Source organism: Carcharhinus amblyrhynchos, chromosome 19, assembly GCF_965287045.1.
Source record: "Carcharhinus amblyrhynchos chromosome 19, sCarAmb.v2.hapA, whole genome shotgun sequence".
NCBI lineage: Eukaryota > Metazoa > Chordata > Chondrichthyes > Carcharhiniformes > Carcharhinidae > Carcharhinus > Carcharhinus amblyrhynchos.
The window spans coordinates 9,781,842-9,805,295 of record NC_137342.1 but is presented as its reverse complement, the minus strand read 5'-3'; the positions used below and the strand labels follow the sequence as shown (position 1 = coordinate 9,805,295).

At 42.7% G+C, this 23,454-nt stretch overlaps 1 protein-coding gene across 3 annotated transcripts in view; it reads right to left on the bottom strand.

The window, feature by feature from the left end:
• LOC145355563 (1-phosphatidylinositol 4,5-bisphosphate phosphodiesterase zeta-1-like) overlaps positions 1 to 23,219 on the bottom strand; it is an 83,982-nt gene extending 60,763 nt beyond the window's left edge. Inside the window, exons 1-6 of one of the 3 annotated variants that reach the window (XM_080207809.1) lie at positions 23,151 to 23,219; positions 20,069 to 20,231; positions 13,666 to 13,762; positions 13,226 to 13,349; positions 12,803 to 13,034; positions 4,637 to 4,841 (exon numbers count right to left, since the gene is read on the bottom strand). In XM_080207809.1, coding sequence (XP_080063935.1) covers positions 4,637 to 4,841; positions 12,803 to 13,034; positions 13,226 to 13,349; positions 13,666 to 13,718 — 614 coding nt within the window. In that variant the 5' untranslated portion in view covers positions 13,719 to 13,762; positions 20,069 to 20,231; positions 23,151 to 23,219. The remainder of the gene's footprint in view (positions 1 to 4,636; positions 4,842 to 12,802; positions 13,035 to 13,225; positions 13,350 to 13,665; positions 13,763 to 20,068; positions 20,232 to 23,150) is intronic. The other 2 variants (XM_080207811.1, XM_080207812.1) reach the window with 2 other exon arrangements.
• Positions 23,220 to 23,454: the final 235 nt, after the last annotated feature.

Genomic DNA, 23,454 nt, shown 5'->3' with positions numbered 1-23,454 from the left:
AGTGGCCTGTTAAGCCATTTAAGAGTGAACCACATTGTTGCAGAGTCTGGAGGCATATATAGGCCAGAACAGGCAAGGATGGCAGATTTCCTTCCCTAAAATGAATCTATCCTTCCTGATCAGTGAATACTGTCCAGGAAAACTATCCCTCATTCTTTTTCAAAATCGTGCCATTAGATTTTTTGGGGGGTGAATCCTCAATTTAGTGTCTCATCTGAATGAGTGCATCTCTGGCAGTGCAACACTCCTCCAGTATTGCCCTGAGGTATCAGCTAAAAATGATGTGCTCCAGTCTGTGAATTGGATGGACTGACACAGCGATGGTAAACACGTAACAGGAGTGTGTATCAGGAATTTGAGTTCCCAAAGCATGATTTTCTGTCCATTATTCATTCACTCTCTGAGATGCTACTCTCTAGAGCCACACTCTCGAAGTGTGCTGCTGTCAAAAAATTCTCTGTCAGGACTGTCAGTTAATAAACCCCCGTAACTTCCATCTACCAATGGTTTAGTGTGAGGTGGTGAAGTTGAGTGATCCATGAATAGCTTACACTAGATTATCTTCATAAATTGAAAATTCTCTCTCCCAAAGCCACAGCACACAATTAAAGTCTTACAGAGCTGCTTATAGTAAAAAGATCCAACTGACTAAATGCACTGTCAAATAAAACTACTCAATCCCACTAATCTAATTTAAAAACATCAATCAAATAATAGTATGAATAGTTAAAATCCACCATTCTAAAGAAATTCCTACACATCTATGCTCTACACAAGTATTTTTCTTTCACAGGTTTGCTACGTTAATCTAATTTGGCTCCTCAAACAACAGCAATGAGGGACAACGCATCTATCTGCTCGATCACTCTGTCCTAATATCCAGGATCTCTGTGTCCATGGAGTTTCAAAGTTCGCTCAATTGCTCCTGGTGTGTCAACAACCGCACACTGATTCTTTTATATCAGTGGTAACCACATAGGTCTACCATATTGCAGTCCTCATCTTCCCAAAATCTTTACACATTCCCATGTGGAACGGCACTGTGGCTAGCACTGCTGCCTCACAGTGTCAGGGACCCGGGTTCGATTCCAGGCTTGGATCACTATCCGTGCGTTCTTCATGTGTCTGCGTGGATTTCCTCCAGGTGCTCCGGTTTCCTCCCAAACTCCCAAAGATGTGCTGGGTAGGTGCACTGGCCATGCTAAATTCTCCCTCAGTGTACCCAAACAGGCGCCAGAGTGTGGCGACTAGGGGATTTTCACAGTAACTTCATTGCAGTGTGAATGTAAGCCACTTTGTGACAATAATAAATAAAACCTTTAAAAAAAAGTCTTTGTGGGTGACCAAGGGGAATGGTCTGACCTGACCATCTGCCCCTCTACCTTGGCTATAGTCACAGTTGGGTGTCCTGGAGAAGACGCCATTTTTCTCAGTGCAGCTGGGCTTTGCCAACACGTTAAAGCCCTACTCCTCGAAATGACAGTGTGAAACATGCCCGCTACATGCCTCCACCTGGTTTCTTTGCACAAATGCCATAAGATCTGGAGCAAAAACCTGCCTGTTTCTTTGCAGAGAAACACGTCGGTTTTCAGTCAGACCCTGACACTTTGACACCCCTGATGCTTTGGACATTTCTTGCCTGGAAAAACACAATGCACAAGTTGAACTGTAGATGTGCAGCACCCTGCTTCCGAGCTGAAATATCATAAAATAAATTACTAAAGTTAACAAAAACAGGAAAAAAAACAGAAGAGTGGGACGAATTGGATTGCCAGTTCAAAGAGCCTGCACAGGTTTGATAGGCCGGACAGCTCCTTTCTGTGCTGTTTGAGATCATTCTCTAATTAGAAGCTGATAATAGGCCTCTGAGTCTGCTCCTGTGACCACTTTCCCTGAACTCCAGAGAAAATCTGTCATATTTTCCTGTCAGGTTCAGAAGTTTGTCCCCTAAGTGCTTGCTTCTACAGCTCTTCCAATCTTACAAATGCATTTTATGAAAAAAACCTTCTAGTAACCTTTCAATCATCAAATGCTGCATTATATTTTCATGTCATTTTTCTTCTGCACATCGCACTTAGTTGCCCCAATGATTTTTTCTCAACATTCCTTACCCTTTGAAGAAAGCATTTAATCTTGTGTCACAGATGGCTACCCAGGCCCTTCAATCACCTACAGATAGGTTTCTAAGTATGTTTTGCTTGAATTTCCACCGATTGATCTGGTGCAGCATGGTGGCACAGTGGTCAGCACTGCTGCCTCTCAGCACCGGAGACCTGGATTCAATCCTGGTCTTGGGTGAATGTTTGTGAGGAGTTTGCCATTCTCCCCATGTCTGCACGGGTTTCCTCCGGACACTCCAAAGATGTGTAGGTGAGATGGATTGTCCATGCTAAACTGCCCGAGTGTCCAAAAATGCACAGGTTAGGTAGATTGACCAAGCTAAATTGCACCTTAAGTGTCCAAAAAATCTGATGTCGACGTACACCCCCAACACTGCGCGCAGTTTCAATTTACTACATATTGAAGGCACTATATAAATGCAGTTTGCAGGTGATGTATAAAACTGGTGGGCCACATCTCACTAGTCATTCCCTTCATTCACATTATGGTCTGACTCTATATTAATGCCCTGCACCCTTTCTTGGCAGAGAAAGAGAGAAGAGTCACAATAATAGCAGGGTTGGGCTGGATGGTCACGACAGAGATATCTATTCTTTAATTAATCGTGACACAATGCTCCTTCCAATTTTCATCTATGCTTAACTTATTTATTAAAATCACAAATAGGCTTCTATTAACACGGTGTTGAAGTTACTGTGAAAATCCCCTAGCTGCCACACTCCAGCGTTTTCCCACAGCCAGCGATCACTATTCTCTAAAATGCACTGCTCTCACTCAGGCTCAAACTCGAGGTGTGAATATGAGCTAAACCAAAATTAACTTTCAGGGCTAAGTAATTCACACTTTGAGCTGCTAATTTGCAAAATAGATGTCCACTCGTCTTGGCAAATGCTCAGTGAATGCAGACTTGATTGAAGAAAAGACAGATTCTTGATTAAGGAGGGAGCAGAGGGGTACGGCTTGGTTCCCAAAGAGAAAGGGGAAAGCAACAAGGCAAGTGAGTCACGGGAAATGAGGAGGCTGAGTGATCTTTTCTCTTTCTTGATCCTCGGACGATATTCCCACTGCGGACTGAGTTTTCTCAGTGCACAGCTTACCACAACTCTCTCTACATATTAAAAAAAAACTTCCTTCTGACAACCTTCAGGGAAAATACTTCCATATGCAGATAGAATATAATAACTGTCACTCATCCTTTCATGCGTGTTTACTTTTATTAATCTGGTCTTTCCCTTCACATGCACCTCTTGCGCAATACATGCTAATTTACTCTTTATCTGTCTACACACACAATCCTCTTCCCAAGCAGCAATGGATCATTGTGTTATCATCAGTTCAATATTTTCTTTGTGATTAGACGAGGCACTGGTCTGCTACTATGTGTTTTTGATCAGGGTAACTGATTCCAATTGATTGTCTATTAGCCGGCAGTTAAGCAGCTGCAGTTCAGTCATAAGGGATTGCATCTATCAGTGTTTCCTTTTACATTTACAATCTAATATTTATATAATGCATTAATAATATTGTAAGGAGGAAATTGCAAAATATCGCTGAACATCAAGTCATCCAATGTTGTTACAATCAATTATGTGTGCACTTGGACAGATTGAAAACATGCAGCCGACCCATTAATATTTGTAAAAATATTACAACATAATTCCAGAGGCAGATTAAAATGAGGAAGATAGCCATTTGCTTCAGCTTATCTCAACGCATAACTTATTCATAAGCAGTCTCTCTGAGTTGAGAATGACTAGCTCCCACACTAAGAATGAGTTCTCAGGTGACTGAGGAACCAAAATGAACAAGCTGCAGTCTCTGTCACAGGTAGAGTAGACAGCAGTTGGAGGAGTGGGTGAGGTACCCCAGGTTGCCAATCGCTCCTTTCACTGCTGAAGCTCAGCTTCAGCTTGTTCTCGGCAATGAAACACGAGGTGTTCTCAGATGCTTTATCTCCACTATAGGTGGACTTGGGTCAGGGATTCCCGGGGGATGGTGGGGATCTCGCACTTCTTCAAAAGTGTTTTCAGGACGCCTTTGAAGCACTTGCTCTGTCCCCCTGGGACTTGCTTGCCATGTCAATGCTCCAGGCTTGTTTCGGGAGTCTCGTGTCAGGTATGCAGATAACGTGGCCTGCCCAGCAGAGCTGATCGAGCATGGTCAATGCTTCAATGCTGGGGTTGTTGGCCTGAGCAAGAACACTGACAATGCATAACAACCCTTCATGCAAGGAGTGTTTTAGTTAGCTTGACTGGCATCAAGACAATTCTTCCATAATATCCACATTAGTATCAGCAACATTTATATGGTGTATTCACATAGCATCCTGAACAAGGAGCAAGTGGAAACATATTGGCAAGTGGACAGGTTTTGTGCAATCCACGAGCAAAGCACTTACCTCAACAACTATTAATGTGAATTATTCTGACACATAACGGTTCCTAATACATTAATTTCAATACATTAATAAATGAAGGGTCTAGCCCACAATCATTGAAAGATACAGACTTTGTACCTGATATATCCATTAATGTCACTTTGTTCGATTAACTGGTTACTCGTGAAGCAGGTGTCCTGTGAAGATGCTATGAAATAATTTACTATGGGAAAATCCATGTTCTGGTAGACTTTGGTATGATCTTGATTGAATATGGAGCAATCCATGGAGGTGAGGTATCTGAAGAAACCACTGGATGTCATCAACCTTCTTTTCCTTTTGGCTGCACGACAATAATATTTGAAACATTCTTTAGTTTGTTTCTCCTTTCCTCCCCTACAAGGTATTAGATCATTCCACAGGTGTCAAATACCCTAATGGCATCTTGTCAAAGTGGCCGTTTTTTGCATGCTCGATTCTTGACACAACTGTGGAACTACTAGTCTTGAACAGGCACAAGCATGTTCTAGCAAAGTCTCAAAACCGCAATCAGACGCTAATCTTGCACCTTTCTAATCTACACAGATTACTAACCAAGAACAGAGCAGGAATCAAACGTAGCACCTTCCAGAACAGTGAGCTTAATAACTGAGCCATTGTGAAAGCCCCAAATTATTTTCTCCTAACAAGCAGAACCACAAAATATCAGTTACACAATCTAAGCACATAACATGAAGGCGCACTGAAAGAAATGACAGAGCCGTGAAACAGATTTGGAAGTGACACTTGTCTGCTCAGTAATTTATCCCGTGGGGAGGTGTTTGATTTGCAACAGCCAAAAATTGAGAAACCGGAGATTCTGGAAAACCAAACTGACAAAAATTCACTGAATTCAAAGTCATTAGTGGCATTCTGTCCAGCAGTGTCCCTGATAGCTGTCAGAACATGTGATCATTTTCTGCTATTATAGTTGATCAAAGTGTTGGAAGATGAATGACTCAAGTTATTTCATTCAGTTCAAACATCCTATGTGATTGATACATAGCCGATATTTTTAAAATAGCTTGATTGACAGCTATAGCTCTGTTGAAGACTTCAGGATTCAGGTGCCAGGATTCTCTCTAGACCCTTTGATAGACAGCCTTGTCACCAACACTTACACTGCACATTTATATTATTCTGCCTGCATGCAGCTTGTACCCCCATCAGGACTGAAAGCCATGTGAAAGAAGCCTGATAATCCCAAAACATGTGATTGAACTTCAAAAAAAACGTTCTTATATTTAGGCTAGTGCAGTAGATGTACTTTTGGGGTGGCTTGCTGGTACAGTAGTTAGCACTGCTGCCACACAACACCAAGGACCTAGGCTCAATTCCACCTTCGGGTGACTCTCTGTGCAGAGTTTGCCCGTTCTCCCCTTGTCTGCTTGGGTTTCCTCTGGGTGCTCTGATTTCCTCCTACAGCCCAAAGATGTGCAAGTTAAATGGATTAGCCATGCTAAATTGCCCTTTAGCGTCAGCGGGATGAGCTGGGTAAATACGTGGGGTTACGGCGATAGGGGCTGGGTGGGATAGTTGTCAATTCACACTCAATGGGCCAAGTGGCTTCCTTCTGCACTGAGGGATTCTATGACTTTAAGAACAGCAACGCTGATAATTACCATAATTATATTTTTCTTTATCTTTTTATGTTCAATAAAGTTGCCTCATGATTTATAGTTTGAACCATGATCTGATATTGTGCCACTGTTCTGTCTATTGAAGTTGAGCAGAGTGGACAATATAATCCAGTTTATCCAATGGTACACTCATAAAAGCATTGTTTGCAGAACGGCCAATGACAGAATCCAAGAAAAATAAGTTTGGGTTAGAAAATGCAACCAAGCCAACAAGAAAAATACCAAAACCCACAGTGCAACCACTCTTGTACATAAAGCCATGTAAGAAGTCTCACAACACCAGGTTAAAGTCCAACCAGTTTATTTGATACTGAACTCACAAGCTTTCGGAGTTTGCCCCTTTGTTAGGTGAAGCTGACAAAGGGGCGAACCCCGAAAGCTTGTGAGTTTACTATCAAATAAATTGGTTGGACTTAAACCTGGTGTTGTCAGACTTCTTACTGTGTTTACCCCAGTCCAACGCCGGCATCTCTAAAGTCCATGTTACAGAGGTAAGTGTGTTCAACATCATCCTGTTTCTGCATGCAGCTGAGAAAAAAAACATCCAGACAACTAAGAACACAGGGAAGAGGATTGATGCTTTGGGCATGTTTTGAAATGAGTATATCGAGTACTAAGTGAGAGGATAAAATTGCTAACACTGATCTCATGGCAACCAGCCACATCCAGTAGTGTAGCACACATGAGCTTTATTTATGTTGTTTAATTTTAAAATGAGGTGCCACGCTGAGTCTTTTGACTCTGGGCAAAGTTCTGGTCACATCTCACCCAGAATTAAATGGACATTTTGGGAGCCCTGAGACCCGCTCAAGTAGACTTCCTTAAAGAGGGATCACCGTTGCATTGGTGTTTTCCATGTGTCTTTTCTTTAAAGCGATTCCATTGTATTCCATGCATTAGTTGATTATACTTAATACACCAAAGTTTACAGATTAGTTTGCATTGAATATTTGCTTGCACTGTCTAGTAAGAATAGGATTTCTTTTTTGGAATTCCCATAGAGTTGCATGGTTTAGATGAAAAAAGGCAAGTTCACAAAGGGACACAACCCAAGATAGCCCTGTATATTTTGTTATAAAAAAGTGAGAGGTATGCTCATTGTTATCCCTAAAAACAAAATTAATACTGGACAAAGACCTAACATGGATTAATTTATGTCTGTCCGTGACTCTTAAATAGGAGGTGCTACCTGACAACATTAGACATAACAAGGTGCAAGTTTTTCCAAAGAGCCCTGTAGACTGCACAGATTCAATTCAGAAAGAGCTGTACAACACAGTACAATCTGGATTTCAGAATGCAGACTGACCAATTGGACTCTGCTTGCCTGCTAAGACAAAATGCCCCACAAACTTCCTTTCAATTCTTAACGGTTGAAACATTCCATAATCTCAGGAACCCTGATGAGAGATACGTATCCCTTATCAAAACCAGAGTGGACAGGTGAGAATCGTGTCACATGGACCTTGAGTTTGTGGAGCAGGTAATATTGCCTTGCTGTACTGCAAAGTCTCAATCTGCCATTTTACCATCTAACTACTGGCATCACTGACAAGGAGTTCTGGCTCAGGTTGGACGTCTGGCCCCACCTCCTTTTTCTACTGGAATGCCTAGATCAATACCCACAAGGCCGAACTACCTCTGCCTACTTATCTCATTGTTGTGAAGTCAACACCATTGGTATAATGAATTGCTGGACAATTCATTATACCAATAATGAAGCTCACCGATCTTCATGAATGAATATCTCATTGCACTTGATTCTGAACGCTGGAACTCACATGAAACAATAATTCTTCTTTCTGTGATCTCTACACTGTAAACAATTTTCTTTATCCTTCTTTTTCTGTACAAATGAGGCATCATTTCAACCCACCTCCCACGTTTTGAGCGTGTACAAATAAATTAATCCTTTTGAGCCCATCCTATCTTGAGTTTGCTGTAGGGTTGATTAATCATAGAAATTGGGTCACGCCAAAACCACAGGGCTGAGAAACCTATGTTGCTTATAAATGGGGAGCAAATCAAAACACGATTTTGTTTATGGACGGGTGTGGGAGGGGAAATTAGTGTTGTTTAATGCATGCCACCAAACCATTCACAACTGCTGAAGGTGCCATCTGATCAGGCAGTCTGCAGTATACACATATGAAAAAAAACAGTCCATCAAGCCTACTCCACACCGAACACTGAGCAAACATATCCTCAATCCCTACAATCTCCTGGGACAAGCAAAAAAAGCAAGGGAAAAATAAACCACAGGGTCAATAAACAGAAAAGAAACACTGAAACATCTCTCTGCGACTCCCTTGTGCAATCAAAACCAATCCAGGAGATCACAGTGAACGTATATTACAAACGTTTGCCAAGTTCACCAACTTCTTCAAAGGAAGTCAGCTATATTTAGTTTTAAAAAGTTTATTTATTAGTGTCACAAGTAGGCTTACATTCACACTGCAAGAAATTTAGTGTGAAAATCCCTAAGCCCACTTCTGTCAGAAAGTGCAACACGGAATATTTTGTTTCAAATAATATAAAGGTTATTGGAAGAGCTGGCTCAACTTAGTTGATCGTGGTATCCATTCCACATGGTTCATGCCAGCTTTTTCAGTTTTTTTTGCGTATTCTACCACATTAGAGAATCTACTGGCCAGCAAGTGTGGTTTGTAATATTAGGAAACAGCTGCTTTTCTTATGGATGAAAGCTCCACCCCACCTCAACCCCTTGGTTTTCATTTCATTTCATTTTTTTACGTGTTCTCAACCTTTTCTTATTGTCTTTATTTTTCTTACCCCCTTCGCTTCCCTTTTCCCCTCTCTCCCACCCACCTCCCTCTTTCCCTCCCAACATTTTGTTCTTTGTACCCTCTGATTTCAGCTTCTCTGTCATTTGGCCACACGTTCTATTCACTCTATGGACTGACATCAGCACGCAACGCGAAGCCTTTCCCTTTGTTTTTGTGGCTATGACTCATCTTTCATTCCCTCCCCCTGCAGTATAAATATCCCCCACTTTCTATGCCTTTTAGCATTGACAAAGGGTCATCTGGACTCAAAACGTCAGCTCTTTTCTCTCCTTATGAAGACCTGCTAAGATTTTCCACATTTTCTCTTTCGTTCTTCTTATGGGTGACATTCAGCACTTAAAATAAACTTGCTAACACACGTCAAAGGAGCAGAGGAGTGTCAGACAAATGTGCTTGGTGTTCAACTGCAAAGAAGCAGTAACACATGTTTTTAGGCTTAGATGTGTTACATGTCAATCCTTGCTTTCACTTATTATTTCAAATTAAAGTTAGATCAATTCTTTATTAGCTGAAGACACCGCTAGAGAAAGCAGCATATATTTGTCACAAAATATCAAGCATAAACTTGCAAAGAATAAAAACTGCTTTCATGTAAATAGATTAAGTTCCTATGAGAGATTTTAGAATTGTGTTCCATAATTCCATAAGGAATGTAATTTCATCTGCCTGAAAACAAACACTGAAGAGAAATATAAGCACTGAACATATATTACTGTCATTTGAAAGAAATGGAAAGAATATCAAGGTTGAAATGGGTAAAAAAAAGGTAAAACTTAAGATAAAGGAGAGAGTGAGGGAAGGAAGGAATATTGCATTTCTATGGTACCAGCCAATAACAAGTTCAACTAGGAGACTATCTACAATAAAATGGTGACATACTAGGAGGAAAGAGGAGGATATATTTGAAACTTAGAAAAATGAAAGGAAAGGTCGATGTAATATTAACCACAAGACTATCAATAAACAAAAACAAGATGGGGGTACGGCTTATAGAGCTTTGTGCCCAGACCAGGATATGTAGAACATAGAACATAACAGCGCAGAACAGGCCCTTCGGCCCACGATGTTGCGCCGACCAGTTACAAAAACAATGACCCACTAGCCTATACCAATCCCTTTTCGTCCATAAACCTATCCATAGATCTCTTAAACGCCCCCAAACTAGGCGCATTTACAACTGCAGCAGGCAGGGCATTCCAATCCCTCACCACCCGCTGAGTAAAGAACCTACCCCTGACATCCGTCCTGTAGCTACCCCCCCTTAATTTAAAGCCATGCCCCCTCGTGCTAGCTTTCTCCATCCGAGGAAAAAGGCTATCACTATCCACCCTATCTAAACCTCTAATCATCTTATATGTTTCAATAAGATCCCCTCTTAGCCTCCTTCTTTCCAACGAAAACAACCCTAAATCCCTCAGTCTCTCCTCATAGGACCTCCCCACCATACCAGGCAACATCCTAGTAAACCTCCTCTGCACCCTCTCCAAAGCCTCCACATCCTTCTTGTAATGTGGGGACCAGAACTGCACACAGTACTCCAAGTGCGGCCGCACCAGAGTAGTGTACAGTTGCAACATGACGCTGCGACTCCTATATTCAATCCCCCTACCAATAAACGCCAAGACACCGTACGCCTTCTTAACAACCTTATCTACTTGATTCCCAACTTTCAGGGATCTATGTACACATACACCTAGATCCCTCTGTTCATCCACACTATTCAAAGTCCTCCCGTTAGCCCTATACTCGACACATCTGTTGCTCCTACCAAAGTGAATTACCTCACACTTCTCCGCATTAAATTCCATCCGCCACCTCTCGGCCCAGCTCTGCAACCTATCTAAGTCTCCCTGCAGACTATGACACCCTTCCTCACAATCTACCACACCTCCGACTTTGGTGTCATCAGCAAATTTACTAATCCACCCAACTATACCCTCATCCAGATCATTAATAAAGATTACAAACAACAGTGGCCCCAAAACAGATCCCTGAGGCACACCACTCGTAACCGAACTCCATGATGAATATTTACCATCAACCACCACTCGTAACCGAACTCCATGATGAATATTTACCATCAACCACCACCCTCTGTCTCCTATCTGATAGCCAATTCCTGATCCAACTTCCTAGATTACCCACAATCCCATACATCTGCATTTTCTGCAGAAGCCTACCATGGTGAACCTTATCGAACGCCTTACTAAAATCCAGATATACCACGTCAACTGCCTTGCCCCCATCCACCTCTTTGGTCACCTTCTCAAAAAACTCAATAAGGTTAGTAAGGCACGACCTACCCGCTACAAAACCATGCTGACTATTCCTAATCAATTCATTACACTCCAAATAACTATAAATCCTATCCCTAATAATTTTTTCTAAAACCTTGCCCACAACAGAAGTAAGACTCACCGGTCTATAATTCCCGGCAAAGTCTCTGTTCCCCTTCTTAAACAACGGGACAACATTCGCTATCCTCCAATCTCCGGGACTACACCAGAGACCAATGACGACCTGAAGATCAGAGCCAGAGGCTCTGCAATCACCTCTCTAGCCTCCCAGAGAATCCTAGGGTAGATCCCATCCGGACCAGGGGACTTATCTATTTTCAGCCCCTCAAGAATATCCAGCACATCCCCCTTATCAACCGTAATACTGTCTATTTTACACCCCTGCAACCCAGTGTCCTCCTCAGCTATATTCATGTCCCCCTGCGTGAACACCAAAGAGAAATATTGGTTCAATGCTTCTCCAATCTCCTCCGGTTCCACACACAACTTCCCTCTGCTGTCTGTAACTGGCCCTAATCTTGCCCTGACCGACCTTCTGTTCCTGACATACCTATAGAACGCCTTAGGATTCTCCTTAATCCTATCAGCCAAAGTCTTCTCATGTCCTCTTTTAGCCCTTCTTAACTCCCTCTTCAACTCCCTCCTAGCCAATCTAAAGCTTTCTAGTGCACTACCTGAGCCCTCAAATCTCATCTGAACATAAGCCTCCTTTTTCTTTTTAACCATCGACTCAATTATAGAAGACCTTCCCTGGCTGTGAGAATAGCACCTGGATTTCAAGGTCCAATGATAACCACAAAACCGGAGTTGATTGTTGTAAAAACCCACCTGGTTCACTTGGTTCCTTTAGGGAAGGAAATCTGCTACCCTTCCCTTGTCTGGCCTATGTGTGACTCCAGCTCCACAGCAATGTGGTTGATTCTCAAATGCCCTCTGAAACGGAGGGCAGTTAGGGACGGGCAATAAACACGGGCCCAGCCAGCAGTGCCCATGTCCCATAAAAATCAATTATTCAAGACTTGGACTGATTTTGGAGACTTCATAGGGAGATAAGGCTTGGTGAGGGGGGAGAAAACCTATTTGGCTGAGAAAAGAAACAACGTGGTGGCACAGTGGTTAGCACTGCTGCCTCACGGTGCCAGAGATCTGGGTTTGATTCCTGGCTTGGGTCACCACCTGTGCAGAGTTCGTACATTCTCCCCAAGGGTTTTCTCTAGGTGCTCCGGTTTCTTCCCACAATGTGAAAGATCTGCTGGTTAGGTGCACAGGCCATGATAAATTCTCCTTCAGTGTACCCAAACAGGTGGCAGACTGTGGCGACTGGGGGATTTTCACTGTAACTTCATTATGTAAGCCTACTTGTGACAATAATAAACGAACTTTAGAAAAAAAAAAATTTGGCCTTGGTTTCAGCAATGTGTGGTTAACACGCTATGAGACAATAGTTCTGTTAAGATGATAGAGGTCTGACTGAAGGCCAATGGCTGGATTTATGAAATAAACACATTTCTGGGTACTTACATCTCATCGGTGGTTCATGGTTATTAATTACTGTTAATGCAGTGTGTTCATCTGCATCGCTGTCATGCTGGTCAGTCCTGAGAAAGTATAGGAGATCAGCAACTGTCATGTTTCTGCCGTCAGAACTATATAGCTTGAAAAGTTCACTGGGATCTGTTCGTTTGGTGAAGACTTTACACATGTAAAGGAAGTCTTCTGCCCCAAATTTCCGACGTTTAACTTTTTCGATTGCCTAAGCAAAGGGAAAGAAATGATAGAGTCACGTATGTAAAATGGTATTGGATCAATGGAAGGAATTGGCCGCATTTAAAACAAGCTCCATTTCAGATGGACGCTTGCTACACGGGATGCCCAGAGTAACCAATGTCTGGGAAAATGTTCCAACGGATTTGAAAACAGGATGTGTTGTTGACTCCCACTGACCTCCAGATGGACCTCTGAACAAATATTAATTGTTGGAATGTCGAGCTTGTGTAATAGTGCCATCATTTTCATCAAATCGATATTCCCGTTCTTGAAGGCGTAATGAACTGTACCGAGGAGCCATCTGCAGAAATTGGTTAAGGACTTCCTCATCTATCCTGTTGTGGGGGGGAATGGCTAATTATCCAACTGAATTCAGACTAAATCTCACGAATTTAAAAGAAATTTGGTTTCTGGACTTGCCAATTAATTCTGATGCCTCCCTCCCTTTGAGTATTGCCTCTTTCGAAAAAGGCTTTGTTAAATATGCTGGAATTATACCGGCCTGTTCAGACTTACTAATCATTAGTAAACATTGTACTAAACCACTTCAGGCCACGCGCAAATGTGTCCGTCATCTCGTTTAAAAAATATATGTAAAACCGGCTGCTAAAGGATACTCGTTTTCCTTCTGAACTTCGCATAGTGGTGATGGATATTGGAAGTTCTGCATGTCTGGCCAAGTAACAGTGCACAAGCTTGAGGTTCAGCTGAGTCCTGCGTGTCAACAATTGATATGTCATTCCAGATCATTCACTCCAATCGGAAGGTCATGCCAAGCAGCAAACAGTTCACCGTTTACAAGGGCTGCGTAGGCAAGGGGGGGGCTTTAAATCTGCCCCCGCACGATGAGCTCACAAACAGGACACTTTGTTACACGGTGAGCCAGTGACCCAATTGAAAGAGGGGCTGGCGGTGGGCTCACGGCTGCAGCGTTGAAGTCATTCGCAGTCATTGCTCTGACGCGGGGCTGTCACTCAGCACACTTCAGTCACATCCAGTGGCACCTCAAAACCATCAGCAAGTAGGGCAACCCCGATTGTCTGCTTTTGTTAACATATATAAAATTGCAATGAGCTGGAATGCACTGACTTAACAGCTGACTCAACAGGAGAGGAGCACAATTTACTAACTTGACAGTTTCCTCTGGATGCTCTGGTTTCCTCCCATCAATGTGGAGATGCCAGTGTTGGACTGGGGTAAACACCGCAAGAAGTCTCACAACACCAGATTAAAGTCCAACCAATTTATTTGATAGTAAACCCACAAGCTTTCGGAAACGCTGTTCCTTTTTCAGGTGTGTAGAAAGTTCTTTGAGAACACACACACCTGATGAAGGAACAACGTTTCCAAAAGCTTGTGGGTTTACTATCAAATAAACTGGTTGGACTTTAACCTGGTGTTGTGAGACTTCTTACTGTATTCCCCCCATCATCCAAAGGTGTGCAGGTTAGATTGATTGGCCATGCTAAATTGTCCCTTAGTATCAGGGGATATGTGGATTAGCGGGATAAATGTTTGGGATTGTGGGTTTAGGGCTGGGATGGGATTGTTGTCAGTGCAGACTTGATGGGCCGAATGGCCTCTTTCTGCACTGTCGAGTTTCTGTGATAAGCAGAGGAGCACAGATAGGCCATTCACAGCCTCAACTTGACATATACATAAAAAACGCTGATTATAGAATCCCTACAGTGCAGGATGTGGAAATGCCAGTGTTGGATTGGGGTGGGCACAATAAGAAGTCTCATAACACCAGGTTAAGGTCCAACAGGTTTATCTGGAATCATGAGCTTTCAGAGCGATTCTCCATCAGGTGAGTGGGAACCAGGACTCACCTGATGAAGGAGCTACATGCCAAAAGTTTGTGATTCCAGATAAACCTGTTGGACTTTAACCTGGCATTGAGAGACTTCTTACTGTGCAGTATAGAAGGCAGCCATTTGGCCCATTGAACCTGCACCGACCACAACACCACCCAGGCCCTATCCCCGTAATGTTTATTTATTCGTGTTACAAGTTGGCTCACTTTAACACTGCAATGAAGTTACTATGAAAATACCCAATCCTCCGACGCCCGTTCAGGTACACTGAAGGAGAATTTAGCATAGCCAATGCACCTAACCAGCACGTCTTTTGGACTGTGGGTGGAAACCAGAGCACTGAGAGGAAACCCATGCAGACAGGGGAAGAACGTGCAGATTCTACACAGACATTAACCCAAACCCGGAATCGAACCCGGGACACTGGCGTTGTGAGGCTAACCATTGTGCCACCGTGTGCCCAAGGGGGTATTTTGTTGGGGAGGGAGTAATAGGGTGCTCCCTCTGATACATCCATGAGGGGCAAATGGTCTCCTTCTGTGCTATATGGTTCTATAAAACGTGTAAAAACAAGCATTTCTATCGCCCTCTGTAGTACCTCAGAATGCCCAAAACTGCTTCATAGTTAAAGGTATTTTTTTCCCCTGAAGTCTAATCGTTTATAATGCAACAGTGTAATAGTATAGAGCAGATTCAAGTTACCTTCAATGCAGTTGCTGAGATAACTGTGTAGTATGTCGCTGTGAAACAATATAGTATGTGTGTGTGTATATGTATGTGCGGGGAGAGGGGTGGTAATAAGAGTTGAGTAACCATTTCAGTAAGGAGGGACACTCTTAAAGAGGAAAGAACTGGTGTTTATACAGCAATTTACCACCTGTTTGTGATATCCCAAGATCACATCTCCTGATTATTTTATGTAACACATAGAATCTGGGCAAGATTCTCTGGTCCCATCCATGCCCGCCTCACTGCCAGCGAGAACGGAGAATTTGGCTCTTCACCAAAACTCCATTCACTGCAGCAGCCCTGGAAGATCCCAGCCTTGGAAAAGACTGGAGGTTTTTGGCAATAGAGTTTTACAGCAAGAAAAGGGTGTCTTCAGCCCATGGTGCCCATGCCTGCCATCAAACACCTATCTATTCTTATCACATTTTAGTCCTATAAACTATGGTGTTTCAAGTGCTCATCTAAATGCTTCTTAAACGCTGTGAGGGTTCGCTTCTCTATCAATCTTTCAGGCATTGGGTTTCGGATTGCCAAAACCTGCTGGGTGAAAAAGGTTTTCTTCAAATCCCCTCTAAATCTCCTGCTCCTTAGCTTAAATCTATGACCTCTGGTTATTAACCCCACAAGGGGAAATGTTCCTTCCTATTTTCCAAATCTATGTAATGTTCTATGTTCTATGTCCCTCTTCATTTTGTATTTCTCAAACATGCATCCCTCAGCCTTCTTTGCTCTAAGGAGAAAACCCTCAGATTAGCCAGCCTCTCTTCATAGCTGAAAAGTTTCAGCCCAGGCAACTTCCCAGTAAATCTCCTCTGCACCCTTTCTCGTGCAACTACACCCTTCCTAAAGTGTGGTGACCAGAACTGCATACAGTTCTCCAGCTGTGGTCTAATGAGTGTTTTATACATCATAACCTCCCTGCTCATAAGCTTTATGCCTTGGCTAATAAAGGCGAATATCCCATATGTCTTCTCAACCACCTTACCTATCTATCCAGCTGCCTTCAGGAATCAGTGGACATGCTCTTGTATAGACAAAGACCCATACAAATTTGTACAGCAAAATTCCACAAAGCCCAAATGAGATCAATAACCAATTAATCGGTTTTAGTGTTGCAGATCATTTACATAAACTACAAATACCAAGGGCCTCAACATTGATCCTGGTGGGACCCCACTGGACACTGTCTTTCATTTTAAAAGACACCTCTTGACCATCACCCTCTGCTTCCTACCTGAAGAGGGAAACCTCAAAAGCTAGTGAGTTTACTATCAAATAAATCGGTTGGACTTAAACCTGGTGTTGTCAGACTTTTTACTGTGTTTACCCCAACCCAACGCCGGCATATCCATATCATTCCTACCACTCAGCCAATTCTGGATCTAATTTGCCAAATTTCCTTGGTTCCCACGGGCTCTTACCTTCGCTCACAGTCTCCCATGTTGGACCTTATCAAAATCTTTGCTGAAGTCCAAGTAGACTACATTTAATACCCTCATCTACACACCTGGTCACTTCTTCCAAAACTTCAATCAAGTTGGTCAGACATGACCTCTCCTTAACAAAACCATGCTGACTGTTCTTTACTAATCCCTGCCTCTTCAAATGCAGATTCATTCTGTTTCTCAGAATTGCTTCCAATAGTTTCCCCACCATTGAGGTTAGACTGACTGGCCTGTAGTTTCCTCCTTTCTCAAATAATGGTGCCACATTGGCTGTCTGCCAGTCCTCTGGCGCCTCTCCTGTGTAAGAACTCTCACAACACCAGGTTAAAGTCCAACAGGTTTATTTGGTTGTAAACACCACTAGCGTTTGAAGCGCTGCTCCTTTGTCAGGTGACTGGGGAGTTCTGATCACAAACAGGGCATATAAAGGCACACACAGGATCTGATCAGGTCCTCAGGGGAATTCTGAGCTATTCTTCAAATAACATTCGCAAATTCAGGTCTGCCTAAGATAGAACAGTGGTTTCTAGAAACCAAACCAGACACCAAGGACTCTGCTTTTACAGTGCTCAACATAGTGCCCTAAAATCTAGTGAATCCCAGCTCCTCCACAAGTGTGCTGTCACGGGGACTTCACATCAACAGATCTTCCCTTTTTACCCTGCAATATTACTGTTAAAAAGCATGAGAAAAGTGCCTGGTTAATAAAGCTTAACCAGGTTTTCTTTTATTCATTCACGGGACATGGGTGTTGCTGACTGGCCAGCATTTATTGCCCGATGCTAGTTTCCGAGTATAGTTGAGTGTCAAGCATATTGATGTGGCTCTGGAGTCATATGTAGGCCAGACCAGGTAAGGACGGCAGATTTCCTTCCCTAAAGGACATTAATGAACTAAACAGGTTTTTTTGACAATTGACAAAAGTTTCACGGTCATCAGCAGATTCTTAATTCCAGATATCTTTTATTGAATTGAAATTCCACCATCTACTGTGGTGGGATTTGCACCCGGGTCCCCAGAACATTAGCTGAGTGTCTGGATTAATAGTCTCGCGGTAATACCACTGGGCCGTCCCCTCTCCTTTTGTAGCAGTTTATAACGGATTACTAAATCATATCAACCTCTTTGGCCCATTTTATAATTGTGTATTGTCATTTTTTCCTCGATGGACAAAAAATTCCATAGTTTATTTAACATAATAAAAATTATGTTTGTTTGTTATTCTAATGTTATGTCCCAATCTTTATTTCATGAACTAAAATTTATAAAATAGAAGGGATAATCATTGCATTTTATTTCCTGGTCTGCAGTCTTTGAGAAATTGCCAATCACTATCACTGGATGCCTAGAGATTCTCTTGACTTGGTGCCAGATTCAAATTATCAGGAAAGGAGCAGACAATGTGAGTGGAGATAGCATTAAGCATAGGTTAAAGAGATGTGTATTGTCTCCAGACAAGACGGTAAGTGAGATGTTGCAAGCCCTGGCAAGTCATGGGGTTACAGATAGTGTGACATGAACCCAAGATCTCGGTTGAGGCCTGGGCACCTCTTTAACCTATGCTTAATGCTCTCTCCACTCACATTGTCTGCACCTTTAAGAATTGATTAGCTGTAAAGACTCGCATTCTAATCAGTATTCTGTAAACCGTGTGTGCCTTTATATGCCCTGTTTGTGATCAGAACTCCCCACTCACCTGACGAAGGAGCAGGACTCTGAAAGCTAGTGGCGTTTACTACCAAATAAACCTGTTGGACTTTAACCTGGTGTTGTGAGAGTTCTTACACAGGAGAGGTGCCAGAGGACTGGTGGACAGCTAATGTGGTACCATTATTCGAGAAAGGAGGAAATTACAGGCCAGTCAGTCTAACCTCAATGGTGGGGAAACAATTGGAAGCAATTCTGAGAAACAGAATGAATCTGCATTTGAAGAGGCAGGGATTAGTAAAGAACAGTCAGCATGGTTTTGTTAAGGGGAGGTCACGCCTGACCAACTTGATTGAAGTTTTGGAAGAAGTGACCAGGTGTGTAGATGAGGGTATTAAATGTAGTCTACTTGGACTTCAGCAAAGCTTTTGATAAGGTCCAACATGGGAGACTGAGAGCGAAGGTAAGAGCCCATCGGAACCAAGGAAATTTGACAAATTAGATCCAGAATTGGCTGAGTGGCAGGAAGCAGAGAGTGATGGTCAAGAGGTGTTTTTCAGACTGGAAGACAGTGTCCAGTGGGGTCCCACAGAGATCAATGTTGGGGCCCTTGCTATTTGTAGTTTATGTAAATGATTTGAACTTGAAGATATGATCAGTAAGTTTGATAAGAAAATGGGAAAAGTGGTAAATAGTAAAGAGGATGGCCTTAGGTTATTGGATGATATAGACGGGCTGTTCAGTGGGAAATGTAATTTAATCTGGATAAGTGCAGGTGATGCACATAGGCAGGACAAACAAAACAAGAGAATATATGATGAACAGCAGAACCCTGGAAAGCACTAAAGATCGGCGGCGGGGGGCGCCTTGCTATGCATGTACACTGATCCCTTAAAGTGGTTAAGAAGATAAACTTATCTGTGGCAGAGAGCTTAAGAGCAGAGAGGTTTTGCTGGAACTATATATAAAATGTTGGTTAGGCTACAGCTAAAGTATTGTGTGCAGTTCTGGAATCCACATTATAGGAGGGATCTGATCACACTGGAAAGGTTGCAGAGATTTACCAGGATGTTGCCTGGGCTGGATAGTTTCAGTTATGAAGAGAGATTGGGACTCCTTATAGCAGAGGGGACTGAGAGATGGTGGGGGTGGTGGGGGCATGATTGAGTTATATAAATTATGAGGGGCATAGATAGACAGGAGGAAATGTTTTCCCTTGGTGGAGGGATCAAATGATGGGGGCATAGATTTAAGGAACGGAAAGGAAAGGAAATTTCGAAGGGACTTGAGGAAAAACTCAGTGCCTGAAAGGGTGGTGGAGACAGAAACCTTCATAACTTGTAAGAAGTATTTAGACATGCATTTCTGATGCTGAGGCTTACAAGGCTGTGGACCAAGCACTGGAAATTGGGATTAGAATAGTTGAGTGGTTTGCCTTTGACCAGCACAGGCTCCATGGGCCAAAGGGTCTTTTTCTGTGAATGTAGACCTCTAGGACAATAACTCTCTAACTATGGCAGCCCATCTTCCTGTTCTTTTCAGTTACTGGAATAAAGGACAAGAAAACATGAAAGAAATAGAAGGGGTGCGGTTGATGGAGAAAAAAGTAGCTCCATAAATAAAACATCCAACTAATTTCAAGCTAAAGGAATACAATTGCACCAGCAGTGCTATAAGAAGCATGTGGTGACAATTAACACTCTGGGTGAATGCTCTAGGCACATAGAGTTTTACAACATTGTGATAAGCATTTCTGATTGTGCAATAATAAGTCTTGTAGTTAAAAAAAAATGTGTTTAACATTTATATATCATTAAGGCTGCTCAGGGAGTGTATTTTTTTGTTAGCAAGAATTTTAATGCCTATTCCAAGAGCTCTCAAATCCAGATGTAGATTTAACATTGCAGTAAATATGTTATATGCTAGTGATCCATAAGCACCACATAAACTAGTTATTGGGGGTGAACATACTTAACCGTAGACAAGATGCAAATTTCCACATAGTTGCAGTCTCTCAATAACCTGCAATCACTAATCTTCCCAGCGGCTATTAATATACGCTTGCCAAGAACCATGCGGTGATAATACTGCTGAACTGTTTTTTTATTGCCAGGCAGGCCAAAAGCAAGTCTTGTTTTACATGACAGTAATAGCTTGAACTCTGTGTAGTCCAATGCAAGGTTCCTTTGTATCATAGCATAGATCATTATAATTCACCTCATAAAGTGACATATAGTCTGTCACCCGCTTCATAACATTCCAGTTCTGGGAATAAATTAACTCCTCGCACTTCCAAAGCTCCAACCTTCGCTGACTCATTGCCTCATTAATGGACAAGGTTTATGGCATTATCGTGCAACTTGGGTTGGATTGGCTGTGGTCAATATTGGCATTCTCAGTCTGCTTTCTTGTTGCCGATTGCCAGCTTTTTTTCTGAATGCAGCTCTTACTGAGCTGCTTATCCTATTTTGGGCGGCACGGTAGCACAGTGGTTAGCACTGCGGCTTCACAGCTCCAGGGACTGGAGTTCGATTCCCGGCTCAGGTCGCTGTCTGTGTGGAGTTTGCACATTCTCCTCGTGTCTGCATGGGTTTCCTCTGGGTGCTCCGGTTTCCTCCCACAGTCCAAAGATCTGTGGGTTAGGTTGATTGGCCATGCTTAAATTGCCCCTTAGTGTCCTGAGATGTGTAGGTTAGAGGGATTAGTGGGTAAAATATATAGGGGTAGGGCCTGCGTGGGATTGTGGTTGGTGTAGACTCGATGGGCCGAATGGCCTTTTTCTGTACTGTAGGGTTTCTATGATTCTATGATCCTACATTCTTTCAGGGGCTGGCTCTCTGGTTTGCTTTTGGTTTTGATGTTTTCATTATTTCCTCACACTTTCACTGCTGTACTAGTCTCCAGGGTTTTGACTGCTGGCCACTCCTTTTTCCCACAGTTGGATTTTCTGTTCATTCTCTCCACTACCTTTATGACAGAAGGTTCCAGGTCATTACTCTCAAATCTTCCTCACACTCCTCATGCATCTCTTGCCCAAAACCTTAACTTTGTGTCCCTTAGACCTTGAACTAACAGTTAATTAGAAGGGTTTTACCATGTCTAACATATCGAAACAGATCAGAGACTTTGGGTGGCATTTTCTGGTGGTGCTTGCCCTGAAACCGAAAAACCCTGCTCAATGTCAATGGACCTTTCTATGGTCCACCCCTCACCTTTCCTGATTCCCATGGCAGACAGAACGGGAAAATTCATCCCTTTGAATAGAAAACAGTGCAGGTGAAAGGATTTTCCTGCTGCCCCATACTGTCTCATCTCTATTATCATGGAATCAAAGTACGGGAAAAGGCCATTCAACCTTCTGAACTTGCAGCGACAATAACCTTCTCAGGTCCTATCCCTGTAACCCCACATATTTACTCTGGTAATCTCCCTGACACTAAGAGGCAAGTGAGCATGGCCAGTCAATCTAACACATGCCTCTTTGGACTGTGGCAGGAAACCGGAGCACCCGAAGGAAACCCCAGGGAGGATGTGCAAACTCCACACAGGCAGTTACCCCAGGCCTGAATTGAACCCGGGTCCCTGGCGCTGTGAGACAGCCATGCTAATCACTGTGCCACCCGTTATTTCCTTCTAACAGCTTCTCCTAACAGCTTGGGTAGCAAATATTAGCTAATTACAAACAGAAAATTGTTTTCTCCTCCTATGACCTTTATTGTAGCCCTATCGAGCATTATTCATTTCAAGACAGTACCAAATTCAAGGAGGAGTAGTGCGGGGAGACCGAAATAGAAATAGGAACAAAGGAGCAAGAGCAAGCCAGTCAGCCCTCAAGCTTGTTCCACCATTCAACTAGATCATGCCTAATCTCTCAACTCCATTCACCTGCCACAGCTTCATATCTCCTGGTACTCTTATTTAACGTGGAATGAAATAATAAGCACAGCTCACGGGCAGTGAAGGTAAATTCAGGAAAGACTTCACAAAATGATACCAGCAAAGCGGAGATATTACGCTTAGTAATTTCAAAGATTTGTGCTTCATGAGGAGCCAGTTGGTCAGAAGAGTCTGTTTTCAGTTCTGGCTCTGGGTTGAAGGGCCTGAATGACAGAGCATCCTGAACAATCTCCTGATCGTTTGCAGAGGAATGTGAACATATTTTGGGCTTTTTTTTTATTAAAGACCTTTGTTAGTGTGATTTGGGGGACTTGGAGAGTGAAATTCAGAAGTTTTATTTGTCTCATCCGTAGCCAATTAACAGCAGGAATTTAACAAGAAGGAGTGCATTGGGTTTGGGTGTGAGTAGGCATTGCTAGAAAGGCCAAAGTGACAATATTCTGGGAAGCCAGTTCCAACATTTTATTGCATTGCATTGAGCTGTTTGTGCACACCCCCTTGACAGAGAGAGAGAGAGGTTGGTTGCCTATTACCAAAGCTTAATTGTTCTATAAGAGCAATACTTACAATGATTTTGCAGTACACCGTGTAATCCATTGGTTTACCAAGATTCCCGAACTCATCTGTGAAGTGAGAAAGGAACATAGTAGCAGTTCAGGAGGTCAATCAAACTCAGGGATGCATGTTATTGTATAATGTGGAGACGCTGGCATTGGATTGGGATAAGCACAGTCAGAAGTCTCACCACACCAGGTTAAAGTCCAACAGGTTTATTTGGTAGCACAAGCCACAAACTTTTGGAGCGCTGCCCCTTCATCAGGTGAGTGGGAATTGGGTTCACAAAGAGGGCATATAAAGACACAAACTCAGT